The 17,066-nt window shown below is 39.9% G+C and overlaps 1 protein-coding gene across 2 annotated transcripts in view; it reads right to left on the bottom strand.

The window, feature by feature from the left end:
- The window catches only part of tmc3 (transmembrane channel like 3), a 43,222-nt gene extending 32,444 nt beyond the window's left edge, over positions 1 to 10,778 (bottom strand). For both annotated transcript variants that reach the window (XM_086296268.1, XM_086296277.1), the window contains exons 1-5: positions 10,611 to 10,778; positions 8,202 to 8,348; positions 2,059 to 2,134; positions 1,174 to 1,255; positions 201 to 307 (exon numbers count right to left, since the gene is read on the bottom strand). In XM_086296268.1, coding sequence (XP_086152394.1) covers positions 201 to 307; positions 1,174 to 1,255; positions 2,059 to 2,134; positions 8,202 to 8,348; positions 10,611 to 10,732 — 534 coding nt within the window. In that variant the 5' untranslated portion in view covers positions 10,733 to 10,778. The remainder of the gene's footprint in view (positions 1 to 200; positions 308 to 1,173; positions 1,256 to 2,058; positions 2,135 to 8,201; positions 8,349 to 10,610) is intronic.
- Positions 10,779 to 17,066: the final 6,288 nt, after the last annotated feature.

The raw sequence follows: 17,066 nt of genomic DNA, 5'->3' as shown, positions 1-17,066 counted from the left end.
GAGTGCAATTCATCTATGATATCTCTCTGTCCAGCAGGGGACTTAACTTAGCTGCTGCTAAGTGGTTGTATTAGGATTATATTCCTGTATAAAAGCAAGGTTGTCAAGTGCCTGTGTAGTTTTGCAGCTGGATTACCATTCTAAAGAAACTAGAACTTTCTAGTCCATCCATCCATATATGGTATGAGAGATTTTCTGACCTCTGGTAGGACAATGAAGGCTCCAGTCATGATGGTGAGAACAATGTTGATCCCAAACAACCAGCGGAGGAAGATAAAGTAGGAGGCCACGCCTGACCCAAAGTGACCTCAGCAAGTCAGAGGAAACATCAAAATAAGACTGATTAATACGTTGCACATAGTTCACACACAAACACTGCTGTAGGTGTACACCACTGACAGTAATGCATTTTAATGGTGCTGTTTGATCAAAAAGCTTGGTGGTTTCTTTCAAAGCTTAATCTAACTTAATAATAAACACAGCTCACCGAATAAACTTTTCACATTCATGGTGCCTGGAAGCAAACACTATTTGGTACATTAATGACAAAGAAATAAAAATTTGTTTTTGAGAAAAATATGTCAAATTAGGCAGTTGTACTGGGCCAGCTTACTGTGGTGGCCTAATACGCCATAACACGACTCCTCTCCGGACAACCATCCAAGCATATAACACTTTGGATATAACAGTCTGTTGGACTGTGTTCTGCTGTACCACAAATTTGAATAGCTTAAACACGTAACCAGCAGTATCCTTGGATCTGTTGTGCTGTTGTTCTTGATATGCATTTAAATCAGTGTGTTATTTTCTCTTGAATGGCCCCAGTTCACAACAACGTCTCTTCAAAGTCCATATGCTTATGGTAATGTGTTGATTCTGAGCTAAAATCACAAATATTTCTTTGTTGCTAAATCCAGTGTAATAAGGCCATCTAATGTTTGAATATATCACAGCAAAGCCGATGTGGAAAGCAATGACTTTCCTTGATGAAAAGATGCTATTTTCAAAGTTATTTCTAGCAAATTTCCCATTTTCTGTCCTGTTGAACATCATGAGTGATTTCTTATCCCCCCCCCCCCCACACACACACACACCCTGCTCCTTTGTTCTTTTCTTTTTAGCCAGCAGATGTAGGAGACACGTTTTCATGAACAAAGAAAACAGATAACTCACTTTCAATTTTCTTGATCCTGACTTCCCAAGGAATGAACAGCACCACAATGTTGTAAAGCAAACGGGAAAGTTTCTTCAGCAGCTGCAGGAGAGAATCAAGCTGAGAAACACTGACAGAGGTTTAACAAAAAACTACTTCTACCATTGTTTCTGTGATGAAAAGCTCTCAGTAAAGTCTAAAATTATAACAGCAGTTACATTTTTTATTTATTGTGTGTTGATGAACTGTCTAATTTTCAATTTTCAGCATATAATAAAGTAGCAGACACCTGAGATCTGAAACAGTGTGGCTGTATCATTTTTAGAGTGCTGAAAGATAAGAAACACAACTAAGCTGTTAATTGTCAATCAAGAGAAGGTCAGCTGGGCCATTGATTCTGATTTTCAATTAACCGTGAGCCAAACTGTAGAACTGATACCTGATCGTCAGACTGCTCACTGAAAGTCAATTTATTCTAATGGGTGGGAAGCAGCCCAAACATTGAATTAACTGCGCCGTAACATGGGCTATAAATTCACTTGTGCTGCTCCATGGATTATTGCAGCACATCTTTCTCACTGTCTGACTTAATCTTTTTGCAAATACGAATAAAGAGTTATACACATGTGTGTTCAGCCCACAGAGGAGAAGAGCCTTGAAAGATCAAAACTCAGCAGCCTTTATATAAGAAATCCAACACAATTTACTGTTTTGGCTGTAATCATCAGGCCACTGCAGTGCAGAGAAATAAAACTGCCCTGAAATAGCACTTTATCCTGTTGTGGACAAGATCTATAATGCACTATAAATACATTAAGCAATCTGTTTCTCCAATCTCCAGTCCAGCAGGATTAGATTGTTAGTGCAAAAAAAAAAGTCAGTGGATGAAAGGCTGGTGGACGTACATCAGCTCCTGCGGTCTGGTAACCTCTGGTTCTGGTTAGTCGGCCCTCATATCTCAGAACAATCTCTCTGGCCTGCCTGGGAATCACACAGATAAAGTCCACCAAGTACATTTATTTATTTAAACAGAAAAAGATCTTTCCATTCAGTTACTTGCATTTTTACAAATGAAAATTTTGTGAATACTTACGCAGTACACATAATCAAGTGCAATCAAGTAATCAATAACCAAGTGAGCATAACTCTAAATTAAATGAAATCTTAATTAAATGTTCTTGAAGTAGCCCCAACATTTTTACATCACAAAGATTTTCAATATATAAATATTATTTCTCTGATTCAAGTAATCAAACCTGTTTTTGTTATGGCACAAGGAACAACTAGGAAGCCACTGAGTACTGAGTGTGTGAATTGTATAATAATTTACAGACTTTCAAGGCTCAAAAAAGAAACTCCGGCTTTACAATAAATGCATGTTCATTTACAGGGCTGAAGAACAACTCGTGTCTGGAAATGTGGGTAAAAAGCACAAATTTGTGGTGTGAAATAAATTGTTCTTGCAGTGGAAATAATTACACTCACCCTGAGATTAAAGGGGGTTTAAAACTGCACGCTAGCATCCCATCCCTGATGATGGTAATAAAACCTCTGCGGTAATAGCAAACTGCCCATATAAAACCTGTTATTCATGGCACACACTCAGCACATCTCAGGAGCTCTCTATCTACTCCCTCTGTCTCTCTGTGGCTCAGCTTGTTCTCTGTTAGTAGTCTCAGTCGGTACTATTTGTTGATACTATCAAAAAAATTACATTTCCTTATGCAAAAAGATATAATTGGTGAAGGTAAAATTAAATGTGTCCCTCATATATGCTCTTTGTGTACAGTGATGTGAAAACCCTCCCACCTTCCTTTAGTTCCAAGGTTTTATGTACAAGGAAATAATTAAAAATAATCTGGTATTTACCACATTCTAAAATTACAGTGTAACGTGCCATGTAATTGCATGGCATATCACCCTGTGTGCGTGTGTATATGCTTAACTTGTTTCAGCCAGCTTAAAACAGGCTTATCTGTTTCCTGTCACTGGCAGTACTTTCCTCTCCCTTTGTCACCACATTGTTGCCCTAATCTGTGTCAAAACCTAGCTGCTGTGTTGTTTGAGTACTTACCTGTCTGGCCAAGTCTCTCACACACTCTCAGTTGCAAACTGTTCTAGAGGCTTTGACATTGCAAAGCTGGCCCTGTGGAAAAAGTGATATCCTGACACGTGAAAGAATTGTAGTAAACATTTTTGCTGGAGTCATTCTTGAAATTGTTCATTAAGCCCTGTAGAACCTTTCCCAGCTGCATCTGAGTCCTCTGAAACTTTGACAGTTCTGTAGTAGATTTGCTGGTGTGCTTGGGATCATTGTCCCAATTGCACCATTACACAATTTTGGCCTAGCTTTGCAACAGATGCCCTTATATTTGACTTTAGAATGCTTTTGTATAATTTGCTTGCTTTAATATGCACTATATTGCCAAAAGTATTCACTGACACATCAAAGTGACTTTAAGTGTTCCAATCCATTGTTGTTGATCAATGGTCATGAGAATTTGCATAATTATGACTGAGGAACTGACCTCCCAGGCCATTGTTCCTTCAGTGGGCTGGTTTCAGTCATTATGCAAATGTTCTGTTTATAAGATTGGAAACCTGCAGTCAGCTGAGACTGAAGACGTCACCTGGATGAGTGATGAAACATTTCTCCCACAAAACGCTACGTCCAGATGAACAGGATCAACTTTTGGAGTGTTCCAATCCATCTTCCATTTCAATTCACTTTTATTTATACAGCACCAAATCACAACAGTGCCTCAAGATGCTTTATACTGTGAGGTAGACCCTACAAAAATACATACAGAGAAAAACCCAACAATCATATGACCCCCTATGAGCAAGCACTTTGGCGACAGTGGGAAGGAAAAACTCCCTTTTAACAGGAAGAAACCTCCGGCAGAACCAAGCTCAGGGAGGGGCGGGGCCATCTGCTGCGACCGGTTGGGGAGAGAGAAGGAAAACAGGATGAAAGACATGCTGTGGAAGAGAGACAGAGATTAATAACAAGTGTGATTCAGTGCAGAGAGGTCTGTTAACACATACCCACATAGCAAAATTGGTATGGCCCAGATCAGGTTTACCAGAGGTAATCCACACATGGGCCAGCACAAGGCCAGTTGCAGACACATTGATGGTCCTGTGCTGGCCCATGTGTGGATTATCTCTGGTAAACCTGATCTGGGCCACCAAAGGGCCGTCATTCTTTGTGGTATGTGGGCCATGTGTAAGTTGTGTGCAGCCACGGGCCAGTTGCAGACACACTGCTGGCCAGATGTCAGCCTAATGTGTAACGTAATCAAGCCATGTAATAACAACATGTGCCGGAACATAATAGTGCAAAAGTAACATGACGAAACTCTCTTCAGACAGTGAATGCACTGATTCTTATATAGCACTTTTCTACTCTCCCGGATTACTCAAAGTGCTCTATACAACATGCCACATTCACCCAATCGCACACTTTCTCTAGACTGAGTGCTTCCTAACTATTTTCATACACAGACTCGCAGATTGGAGAAGCCGGGGATCGAACCACTAACCGATCAGTCGGCAACCTGCTCTACCTCCTGAGTTACAGCCAGCCACTGGCAAAGATGAGTAAAACCTCACTAGGTTTTGGATAAAGTGTACACTCACAAACCTGTCAAATCTGCATTTGAAACGTTGGCTACCATAGCAATATCATATTGCAACATGGCATTTGGGTCTTCTGACTGAAACAGAAAAATAGGAACATAAATAGTGCCATCATTACCAGACCTGGCCCACATTTACTTGGCATACACCCTGCCATGACACTAATCAGTCAGAAGTGCCAGTTTGATGCCAGATCCAGGGAAGACCTGTTTTCTATGAGCCTGGGCCACATAAATCAAACCACAATCGGGCCAGATGTGGCATGCCATCACATAAACAGTGGCGTCATTACTAGACCTGGCCCATATCTGGATGACATACGTCTTATCATGCCAGAAGTAAACCAGCAGTGCCGACTTGATACCAGATCCGGGCCAGACCTGCTTGCTATGTGGGTAGTGAGTGAGAAAGGTGACTGAAAAGGAAATACTCAATGCATCATGGGAATCCCCGGCAGCCTACGCCTATTGCAGCATGACTAAGGGAGGATTTATGGTCACCTGGTCCATATACCAGATTTTCAGGGCCGAATACACTGACCTCAGTTTTATCTGAATTAAGAAGCAGAAAGTTAGCGGCCATCCGGGTCTTTATGTCTTTAAGACATTCCTGCAGTTTAACTAATTGGTGTGTGTTATCTGGCTTCATGGACAGATAGAGTTGGGTGTCATCTGCATAGCAGTGAAAATGTTTGCTATGGATGCATTGAACTATCTTACGGCCATACCATCCTGAGCGCGCCCGATCTCATCTGATCTCGGCATCTTCCATGGCTACAGCTGTTTAAAATCAAGCACCTAGGCTGCTACTAATGCTTCTGTGAAAGAATGATTCATTCTCATGAGCTCACTGAATTCCAATGTGGTACTATGATAGGATGCCACCTGTGCAACAAGTCCACTTGTGAAATGTCCTTGCTGGGTATTAAAACAAAGTGGGAATGATTGGGAACGATAGCAACTCAGCCACAAAGTGGTGGGGTATATAAATTACAGAGTGTGGTCAAGAGATGCTGAGATGCATAGTGCACAGAGGTTGCCAGGTTTCTGCAGAGTCTAATGCTACAGACATCCAAACTTCATGGCCTTCAGATTAGCTCAAGAATAGTTTGCAGACAGCCTCATGGAATGGGTTTCCATGCCCACTACATCCAAGCCTTACATCACCAAGTGAAGTCCAAAGCATTGGATGCATTGGACTCCAGAACAGTGGAGATGTGTTCTCTGGAGTAAAGAATCATGCTTCTCCATCTCCATCAGTTTGGACTTGGCATTTGCAAGGAGAACAGTACTTGTTTGACTGCATTATGCCAAGAGTAAAGTTTGGTTGAGCAGGGATTACGATGTGAGCTTGTTTTTCAGAAAGTAACTCTTAATGCTTTAGGATACCAAGACATTTTGGACAATTTCATGCTCTCAACTTTGTGGGAAAAGCTTGAGGATGGCCCCTCCAGTTCCAAATTGACTGCACACCAGTGCACAAAGTAAGGTCCAGAGACTGGACCCTGCTGTGAACCAAGCCTTGTGGTCCAACACTTGTGTCTCACCTCACTAATATGCTTCTGAAAGAATGGTCCGAATTCACACAAACACACTCCTGAACCTTGTGGAAAGCCTTCCCAGAAGAGTTCAAGTTGTTATAGCTATAAAGGCAACACCATATTAAACCCTATGGCTTAAGAATAGGATGTCACTCAAGTTCATATGCATGTGAAGATAGATGAGTGAATATTTTTGACAATAAAGTGTAGTGCTTTCCTAGTCCTACTAATCAAATAAAAAGTGCTATACAACAAATCAGATTTGTCTCCAAAAGTTGGTTCTGTTCATCTGGACGTAGCGTTTTCAGTGGGAGAAACGTTTCGTGCAAATGTACTGTTTCTAAGATCGGGGAAACCTGCAGTCAGCTGAGACTGAAGAAGGCACTTGGATGAGTGATGAAACGTTTCTCCCACAAAATGCTACGTCCAGATGAACAGAACCAACCTTTGGAGATTTACTTACCTGGATGATTGAGAATGCATCAAGATGAAATCAGATTTGAATTATACATCCATTGATATTGACTGATTTTATACACTTCAAGCACTTCATCTACCAAAAGTTAATGGCCAATTTAAAATTACAAATAACAATTATACTGCAAAGCTAGAGTACCCAGAGTTAAATGAAATGATTCTTATATAGCACTTTTCCACTCTCCCAGAGCACTCAAGCCGTTTTATATATGCCTCATTCACCTATTCATACAAGCGTTTTCTTCTAGGATTAAGGGCTTTTTATCTACCAATTACACACATTCATACTCCAGTGCATCAGAGAGAGCTTGGAGTTAGCCCAAGGATATTTGGAATGGAGACTGGATCAGCCAGGGATCCAACCACCAAGCTTCTGATCAGTAGATGACCTGCTCTACCTCTAGATTGTTGGATCAGCCAGGTGACGTGCTTGGCCTCAATTCGTTCTGTCTGCCTATTCATCTTACCCTGGAATAATCATTGTTTCTGTGCAGAGCTCTCCCTGTGTCTGGAACCAGTAAACACTAAGAGACTGTGAGTGTGAGCCTTAGGACCGCCTGCAAAACCTCAGCACATCAGTAACAGTGACATTTATTTTTATTATTTTAAGTAAATAAGGCTGTGTGGGTCTATCCTCCTCCCAGCTTATAACAGAAATCTCCATATAGAAAGGTGCATTTTAGGTTTTTATATTTTATGCTCAGTTTTCCAATAATACAGTTTTATTTGTGGCGAGGTGTTTTAATGATGTTTTATTGCTTCTTTTTGTTAAGAAATGGTTTGAAAAATTCCTCCACAGCTGGTCGTTGTGTGCTAATAATAAATAATTTTTGCAATTTAGCAAATATCAATTTAACTACAGAACAAATAATATTTTACAATTCTTCAGCCAGGAAGGAGGCCAGAAATGTGAAGATGTCCGTGTAGTGTGCAGATAGGCAGCATAAATGTTGTGTTTTAATCTGATCCAATTTATCTTACTTACTAAACAGTGCTAGTTATCCTATGGAAGCTGTAAGGGTGCACTTAGTTTTTCGCACACTGCTTCTGAATTTTGGCTGAATTTTTCTGAAATAAGTGGTGTTGTTTGTGTGCGTATGATAATGCAAGGTGGCCATCTCTGTTCGCTATTCTGTAAAAGCATGCCACTCTTGTATGTAATATCAGAAACACTTTTAAATGTAATGCAGTCCTCTTCAAACCATACATATGTATGTATGTTAGTGACAGATAAAAGAATATTTAATTATTCATATGTCTGCAGTATGAGCATATATCTAGGAACCTATATATATATATGGTATATATACCATATACACAGTACACAGAGAATAAGAAAAGCAACAGAGTAGCAGTCTACACAGAGATCCCAATCAAAAAGATGGTTACTTTAGGACTTTGAGTTTGCGCCTCATTGGCCAGGGCCTAGTCCGAATATTGGCGATGATCTCCTTCTGGTACTGAATGTTTTGGAACATCTCCTCTGGATCATTGCTGTCCACCCTCTCATCTACTTTGTCTTCTTCATCTGAGGAGCTACAGAATAGGACACATGGGCAAAGGGAAATATGGTTCTGTGTTACTCTGTTACAAAGGATGGATCTAAGAGGTTTCAGTGTGGAAAAAAAAACATGGCTGCAATGTCTCTACTTTGAGATAATATTTTTCATTTGATGTGTCATATTAATCTATATTTCCAGTCAGGCTCACTTTATACAACCCCCGTTACAAAAATTGTTGGGAGGCTGTGTAAAATGTGAATAAAAGCAAATAATTTGAAAATGTCATAAAGTGAGAACATTTTTAAATGGAGCAAATGTAACATATAAAGGAAAGTTGTGACAGGGATACATCTATAGTTGTGTAGTATTTGCATTTTTTTAACGACATTCCCTAAACACCTGGGAACTTATGAGACCACGTGCTGGACTTTTGGGAGAGGAATGTTGTCCTATTCTTGTTTCAAAACTAATTCTAGCTGCTGAACAAGTTATAGCTAAGTCGTTTAGGAAACTCCCCAGACCACTGAGAACTTGTGGTCAATCCTCAAGAAGCAAGCAGACAGAGAAAATCCCACTAATTCTGACAAACTCCACGCATTAACTTTTCAAGAATGGGTTGCTATCAGACAGGAAGTTGATTGGCAGCATGTCAGGGTGAATTGCAGATGTGAAGCAGCAAATTTTAGAAAACCCAATACTTGTGTCACACTCAGATTTTCCAGCCACAACTGTACTTTTCAGCACGGATGGTGGTTTTCAAAATATGCAAGATATGCAAGCTGCCAATTCAATAAGAACTAATGAACCCCGAACAATCACAAATGGTAATTTTGGGCCCAAGAAAACCAAGAACCACCAGGTAAACACCCCCCTCTCCAGCCCACACAGAAGAGGCCCGAGCCACCCCAGACACAACCCCCAGGGGACCAGGTCAGAAGCCATGCCACGGACAGAGACAAATACACATAATGACATGCATAAAGACACACCAACCCACTAATGGATGTGCATGAGAACTGAGCGATGGACAGATCACAATCCTGTTTTTCAATTATGAATCATTCTTTTGCACATGTAGGTATTTCTAAGTTCAGTTGATTGGGTTACAATCTTGCCTCTATGATGGACTGCTGATATTCAAGAAATTGCTGATTTCATATTTTGAAAAAGGTTCTTGGAATTAATTTTTTTTTTAGCCATTGCTCCCATCTCTTTTTGTTTCTGCCATTTATTAAAGCTTGATGAGGCAGCAGCCTCATGGCATTTCATATGTTTGGTTACTTTGAGCCATATGAGGCCAAGTTAGAAGCACCGGGAATGAGATTTAGCAGCTCTAAGTCTTGGTTGTCGCTGGTATTCTTGTACTTATGTTTATGTTTTCTGTATGTTGAGATATCTAAACTTATTTTAATGTGATTATTGAATTAAACTGAAACTGTGAAGTAGGTCGCAAGTAAATTATTCAGTTGCTGTTATTTCTATTTATTAATTTTTATTTTATTGAATTTTTTTCCTAAACAAAAAACACCCTTGTCGATGGTGAATGCAGAAGCAGTACATTGATTTTCCACAAAGGAGAGATTTCATATGCAGAAAACTATCTGACAAAAACTATGACCAATATGATTGTCAGATGCAGTACTTACAGCTTACAAATAGTGTATCTCCAGTGGTTTTCTACCATTAGATAGCCCATTAATACAAATGCATTTGCTATGTTGTTAATTGTTGTAGTAAATTTGTAGTTCACTTTTAATAAGAAAGCATTGAAGAAGACAGCTGTTTGCTGTATCTCCAAAAGGAGTGAATCTAATTGTTCTGTGTGTAAACACTTATGGTAATAAATGAGTAACATAAATTATTTTAGCTGAAATATGGAATGCAAAAGTCATGACTGAATATATCCCCATTACAGAAGAACAGCTCGATGCAAGCATTTCTATACACAAACAATATTCACTGTCACAAAGCTATTATGCAAATATGCATTACAATCAATAAGGGACGTCAAATGATGGTATTTTTTCCATATATCATTCATGCAGTACATTTCAAACATCAAACAAAAACTCATCTGTATGCTCTCTGTACCTCTTTGTGTTTGCTTTCCAGGAGTCAGACTCTTTAGTAATATTAATTAATGAGCCAAGCAAAACAAATGTATTTGTAGAGGAATGTAAAAATCTTTGCAGTGAAAGAGCAGCTATAAACAGATAGACAGAGAGATCCGAGCAGCGAGGAGTTCCACAAGTGCTGATAGTAGTAAGAGTGAAGAAAGAACAGAGAGTAGACTCACCCCTCCTGGTGGTCCTGGTAGGCAGAATAAATCCTCCTGGAGGTTTTCCTGATACTCTTGTGTCTCCTGGCTGCAGACAGAGACCTGCTGCTCCCATCTAGAGACTCAGACACTGTACTCATGCTGTCTCTACTCAGAGAATGTGCACGATTGTGTGTGAATAATCTGTGTTTGTGTGTGTATCAGGGTGAGAGCTCTACTTGAGCACCTGTGCTGTCTGCTGCTCTGGCTTGACACTACAGCAGTACAGGCTGAAACTCACTCACTCAGCTGGCCAGTCACAGTCTACACTGACTGCTTAAAGGGACAGTAACAGAGAGATGTGAATACTCTCACCAAACATATACCAGCTTTCTGCTGATCAACAATTTCTGAAATGGTTCTTAATTTGACATATGTTCAAAATTCTGATTCATTTGTTTTATTACTACTATATAATATAATAACAAATATATAGTTATAATCAATCTATGTCTGTGAATTGCTGTAACTTCTTGATTGCTGATCAACTATAAAGTTAATTGCTCATTATTTTTATTCTTGGAAAGAAAAGAACGTTGTTTTAACTCCTCCCCTTTAAGGCAACATTCTTCTGATTGGTTGCCCGTCAGAATCTAAATGCTTGAACAGTAACCAGGTGTTTGCTGCTGTGTTCGCAGCAGGACATCCTGTTCCATGGCAAAAATGAGAAATGCAGACCTGTAAGTGGTTTAAAAAATCTGTGTATCACAGGCCTTGAAGCTAACTGGAGTTTTGCATTACTGTAAGGTGCCAGCACAGTCTCAGGAGCACGGAGGAGATTCCAGGAGACAGGCATACTCTTGGAGAACCAGACAGGTCTGTAGATGGTTGTTAAGCCATCATCAATAAAGGTATCTGCTCCATTGTGCAAGAAGAAACAGGATGAGGACTGCTAGAGCTCTACAAATGACTTTGAACAGGCCTCTGGTATGAATGCCTCTGACCAAACAGAGAAACAGAAAAAACTGTGGCAAGAGCAAGAGGGTAGCCTGAGGGTCTGACATCCTATGTGTAAGATTATACCGAATCCAGACCCACACCAGACTGTTGGTATTTGACATGTGTTTATAAGGATGCACTCCAATCATGATTTTGATGCATCACAGTGAGTAAGTCTTCTTTTCTGTTCTCGGTTGTGTGAAAAAAACATACCATCTTTAAATTGCAGGTTATTATACAAATCAGGACATCATAAAAATAATCAGATCTTTAGCGTGTCCTAAAGGTTTGCCAGCTAGATGAACAGTAACACATGACATATTAAACTAAGTACACCCATACTGTTACCTTAGGAATCAAGAGGGTATGCAGCAGCCAGGTGCTGGTTTTTAAACATACTTGATTAATTGATCATCACCAGATGGCACTCTTCTTCTCTATACAACATGCCCCATTCACCTATTCACATCCATTCATACAAGCAGTTTTTTCAATGCTTTCCATCTAACATTCACACACATTCACATTTTGGATGCATCAGAGATCAACTTGACATTAGTATTTTCCCCAAGGATATTTGGCATGCAGATGGGAGGAGCCAAGGATTGAACTCTACCCTTCTGATTACCTGATGACCTGCTCCAACATGTGAGCTACAGAACTCCCTTTGAGACTGCTTCTCAAAGGGAGGCCCAGTCAAAGAGCAGACCTAAGCCTAACTGAACTGCACTCATCAGACCTTAGGAGAGCTGAGCATAAATAAACTTAAGTAAAGCTGTAAAGAAGAGTGGCCCTAAGTTCATCCACAATGATGTAAAAAACTGATCAAATCATACATGACTACTTAAAGTGACTTCAAGTTCTTTCTACTAAACTAGAAAGAATATAAAATGTTACAACTAAGTTAGTCCACTTTATTTCTTTTTATCATGAGTTAGTTCTTATATATCACTTTTTCACTTAGGTACTCAAAGCACTTCACAACATGCCTCATTGAAAGGAGCACTTTTTAAAGGAGTTTTCTGTCCAACTTGGGGTCCTATATCTTTCCCAAGGACACTTTGGCATGCAAACTGGGCAGCTACCGATCCAATCACAGGGAAAGGAAAAAATTTAACTTAGGCGTTTCTCTTGGTTTTAATTGACCTGAGCAGTGGATTAACTTTTACACTCGTATCCAATTTTTTTGAACAGCAGTAATAAAGTAATTTGCTTCATTTTCAGTTGGCTCCTCGTTCTAGCAGATGTCTTGTTTAATTACTGACTCTAACTAGACACTGTGGAGTATTTTAGAACAGTGTGACACTCTCACTGAGGACAGATTGCAGTTTCTAAGCACAGAAAAAAAAACCTTGTGTATACAACTTAATCAGATTTTGTGAAAACTGTGAGAATGTACTATTGCACCAGCCTTTCTGCCTGTCTTACAAAAAAATGTAGTGTTTCATTACAGTGTGCAGATGTCACCATGAAGGTTTGTTACACGCACAGACATATACATAATGATAATAATAATAATAATAATGGATTGGATTTATATAGCGCTTTTCAAGGCACCCAAAGCGCTTTACAATGCCACTATTCATTCACTCTCACATTCATACACTGGTGGAGGCAGCTACAGGTGTAGCCACAGCTGCCCTGGGGCAGACTGACAGAAGCGAGGCTGCCATATCGCGCCATCGGCCCCTCTGGCCACCACCAGTAGGCAAGTAGGGTAAAGTGTCTTGCCCAGGGACACAACGACATAGACACTACCAATCGAAAGAACACCCCTATTTGTCCAGTTATTTATTGCAGTTCAAGTCATTCAAGTACATTCAAGGTAGGTGAACTGCTAGAGGTTAAAAAAAGGTAAGGTTAACCAAAACTGAAACATAATGTATATTTCAGAATTATACAAACAGGCCTTTTTCAGGGAAGAAAACATGGGTTAACAATTTAAAGCTCTTCTGCAGCAATGGCGGTTCATGAAGCTTTGAAAGCTGGTGTGAGTAATTCCTACAGGTGTTCCAACTTTTCTGGATTAATTACAACCCCCTCTGTCCGTATAAAAGCAGTGTTGGAATACACTGTGGTACCATACCCTCGTCAGCATCAATTGAACAGTATTGTACTGCAGAAAGTAGTGTGTTGCTACAAAAATGGCGAGAAAAAGGCAATTAACAATGGAATTTCTTGATAACAGACAATCATAACACCTAAAAATGTAGATCTTTCCTACAGAGAAATTTCAAAGAAAGTCAAGGTGTCAGTGAGTACAGTTTCCTTCACCATCAAAAGGCACTCAGAAACAAAGCCACAACTGAATCAGAGGACAAGTTTCTGAGAGTTAACAGCTTGTGTGATCGGCGGCTCACAAGGACAACAGCTTCAAGCACAGCTTAATAGTGGTCGTAGTAAGAAAGTCTCAGTTTCAACTGTAAAGAGAAGACTTCAAGCTGCAGGTTTGACAGGACAAGTTGCAGCAAGAAAGCCATCGCTAAGACTTCAGAATAAGACAGAGGCTTGCCTTGGCATGAAACACCACCATTGGACTACTGAAGACTGGAAGAAAGTATTATGGGCTCATCAATCAAAATTTGAAATCTTCAGTTCATCACGTAGGATCTTTGTACGCCATCAAGTAGGTGAAAGGATGGTTCCACAGTGTGTGCCATCAACCGTCAAATGTGGAGGAGGATGTGTGATGGTCCGGGGCTGTTTTGCTAGATCCAGGGTCGGTGACTTGTACAGAGTGAGAGGCACCCTGAACCAAAACAGCTACGACAGCATTCTGCAGCACCGTGCAGGACACTCTGGTGTGCGCCTACAGCAAGAAGACCCAAAACACAAGTCCAAGCTATGCCAGAACTACCTCAGGAAAAAGGAAAAAGATGGTGAGCTTGAAAACATGGAGTGGCAGCACAGTCTCCAGACTTATCAGAAATAAATGATGGCCAAACCTAATGCAAACTGGATGGAATGGCTTGACACTGAAGGATGCTGTGGTAGCCTTGCTGGTTCAGTGTGCCTACAATTTTGAATAAGTCTCCAAAAGTGTCACCAGCAAAGCACCCCCACACCATCACACCTTCTCCATGCTTCACAGTGTGGTTCGTAGCTCTTCCGTGATTAAAGGTTAGTGGATTTGCTTCTCTTGATTTTGAGAAGCTCATGACCATATGAGGGTTGTGAAAAACAAAAAAAAAAGAGCAAAACAAAGACGGGAACACTATTTTGTGTGGGTTGTTGTGTGTTGGTTTTTGTGGTGTGATGTGCGGCTGACAGCCGAGAGCTGCAGCCAGAATAAATAAAATGGCTTTAACACCGACTCTGTGGTCCCGCTGTGTCTCAGTCATACCACAGTATTATTTTAGGGTCGACAATATAAAGCGCCTTGAGGTTACTCTACTTGGCTGTTGATGTGAATGGTTGTCTGTATCTCTGTGTTAGCTCTGTGATTTATTTTTCAAAGAAATAACACATACATTATGAGAACAATACATGAGTCTGTTAGCTTGTGTAAAAAGGATTAACTAGGTATGGTGCAGCCATATTATCGTTTAAAAACACTCCTCTAATATGGATAATGAATAAATATCATAATTCTTGATCACAAAGCTTTTTCTGTAGAAATTACCATGTCTGCATGAGGACCTGCTTAGAGATACTAACATCTGTGTCCTTTGCTGAGAATTAGAAGTCATCCAAGCGATCACACTCATGAGTCCCATCAGCTGTAAATTATATGAGTTCTCCTTACTGCTGTATAAGCACCCCGAGTCCAGTCTTAGTATTTGATGTTCTCCAGATATTTAATGTTTACCTCTGCAGAGATCATGACGTTTTAAAGATTAAACTGATTAATCACCTCTACAGTAAACAATCCAATTTAACCTGAGTTCAGTCCTCCTGAGAGGAGAACGATCATTTCAAAGTGTATTTTCCTTGTGAAAATGATACGATGAGAGCATTGCTCATAGGTTTGTTTGAGGCTATTTTTTCTGAATTTCCAAAATAGAACAGGAGGATCATGCTGATCAATGGAAATCAGATTTAGTCTGCTGCAGTTTTTTGTTCTGTTATGAGCTGAAAGGAAATGTGGCAAACAATTTAAAACCTATATATTACTCACGCCTGCTCAAAGGTTTGGAGTTATGTTAAATAGTCTGTTTTTAAAAGAAAAACACATTTGTTTTCATTTGATAGAGGACAAAACTGATCAGAAATATTGAAATGATGATTAATGATAAACAGAATCATTAATTATAAATCCTTGATGTTGTGTAATGTGATTCAAGTTTAAAATGTTAAAGACTAATCGCTGTCTGAAAAAGGCACAAACATTAATTCATCAGAGCCAAAACGTTCATATCAGTGTTTTGGGGAAAAAAAATGTCAAAAACTAAGATTAATGATGCCACTGGAGAAAATAACAGAGACTGCTTGACTACCACAGTACTTGCCAATGAGTCAAGTACTAACCAGGTACCAACTACTAAATCGCTGTTTGCTTGGGGATGAAATTTTACTACAATTAAGGTAAAACTACAATAAAAATTGGGTACTGTTCATTTCTTTGTAGAAGAGTAGTCTTTCTAAATGAACTCCATTGTGGTGCTAAAGTGTGGTTAGCGGCTCAGCTGCAGATTGAGAAAATCACAGTATAGTGGATTTTCTATACGTAAACCCAGAGAAAAACTTTTTAAATATTTCAGCTTTTATTTTGATGGTCAAATATATAACTGGGCCATGTGTTTGAGCATCCATCCATTTTCTTCCCCGTGTTGCGGGGGCAGCAGCCCAAGCAGAAAAGCCCAGACCTCCCTCTCCCCAACCACCTCTTCCAGTTTATCGGGGGGAACACCAAGGCTTTCCCAGGCCAGCTGAGAGATATAATCTCTCCAGCGTGTCCTGGGTCTGCCCCGGTGGGACATGCCCGGAAAACCTCACTCAGGAGGCGCCCAGGGGGCATCCTTGTCAGATGCCCAAACCACCTCAACTGGCTCCTTTCGATGTGGAGGATCAGCGGCTCTACTCTGAGCCCCTCCCGAACAGCCAAACTTCTCACCTGCTGAGAAGTGCATGTTCATTCTCAACTGGACATCAAGGTCAAGATGATCATTAAGGACCATATTCTCCTAAACCCAGCCTCTCTAACACAGTGCCATACCTAGTCAAAAGTATGGTAAAGATACAGATATTATATATGAAATGTAGTTATTAATAAAATATATTTAATAAAAACCAAGGCTGAAATTAATTCAGTTTATTATTATTTTCTCTGTAGGGTCTGTGTCTATAAAGGCCCTGAATGCTGTAATGTATACAATAAATGATGTGGAAATCATTTTCACAGAGTTCATAAAGTTATATTATTAAATCCCTGCTGATATTTTGGCTGATGTTTCCATTTTCAGTGGATTTCTGTGTGTAGGTTTCTTTGTTGACAACAACTTGGCCTTCTCTGGGAGATAAGGACACACTTCTTTTACTCCAGTTACACCGAATGAC

This window comes from Aulonocara sp. 'chitande type north' Nkhata Bay, linkage group LG1 (genome assembly GCF_057382095.1).
Source record: "Aulonocara sp. 'chitande type north' Nkhata Bay isolate Kocher_YH1m ecotype deep benthic linkage group LG1, A_spYH_male_GT1.1, whole genome shotgun sequence".
Taxonomy (NCBI): domain Eukaryota; kingdom Metazoa; phylum Chordata; class Actinopteri; order Cichliformes; family Cichlidae; genus Aulonocara; species Aulonocara sp. 'chitande type north' Nkhata Bay.
This window is presented reverse-complemented; position numbering and strand designations above follow the sequence as displayed.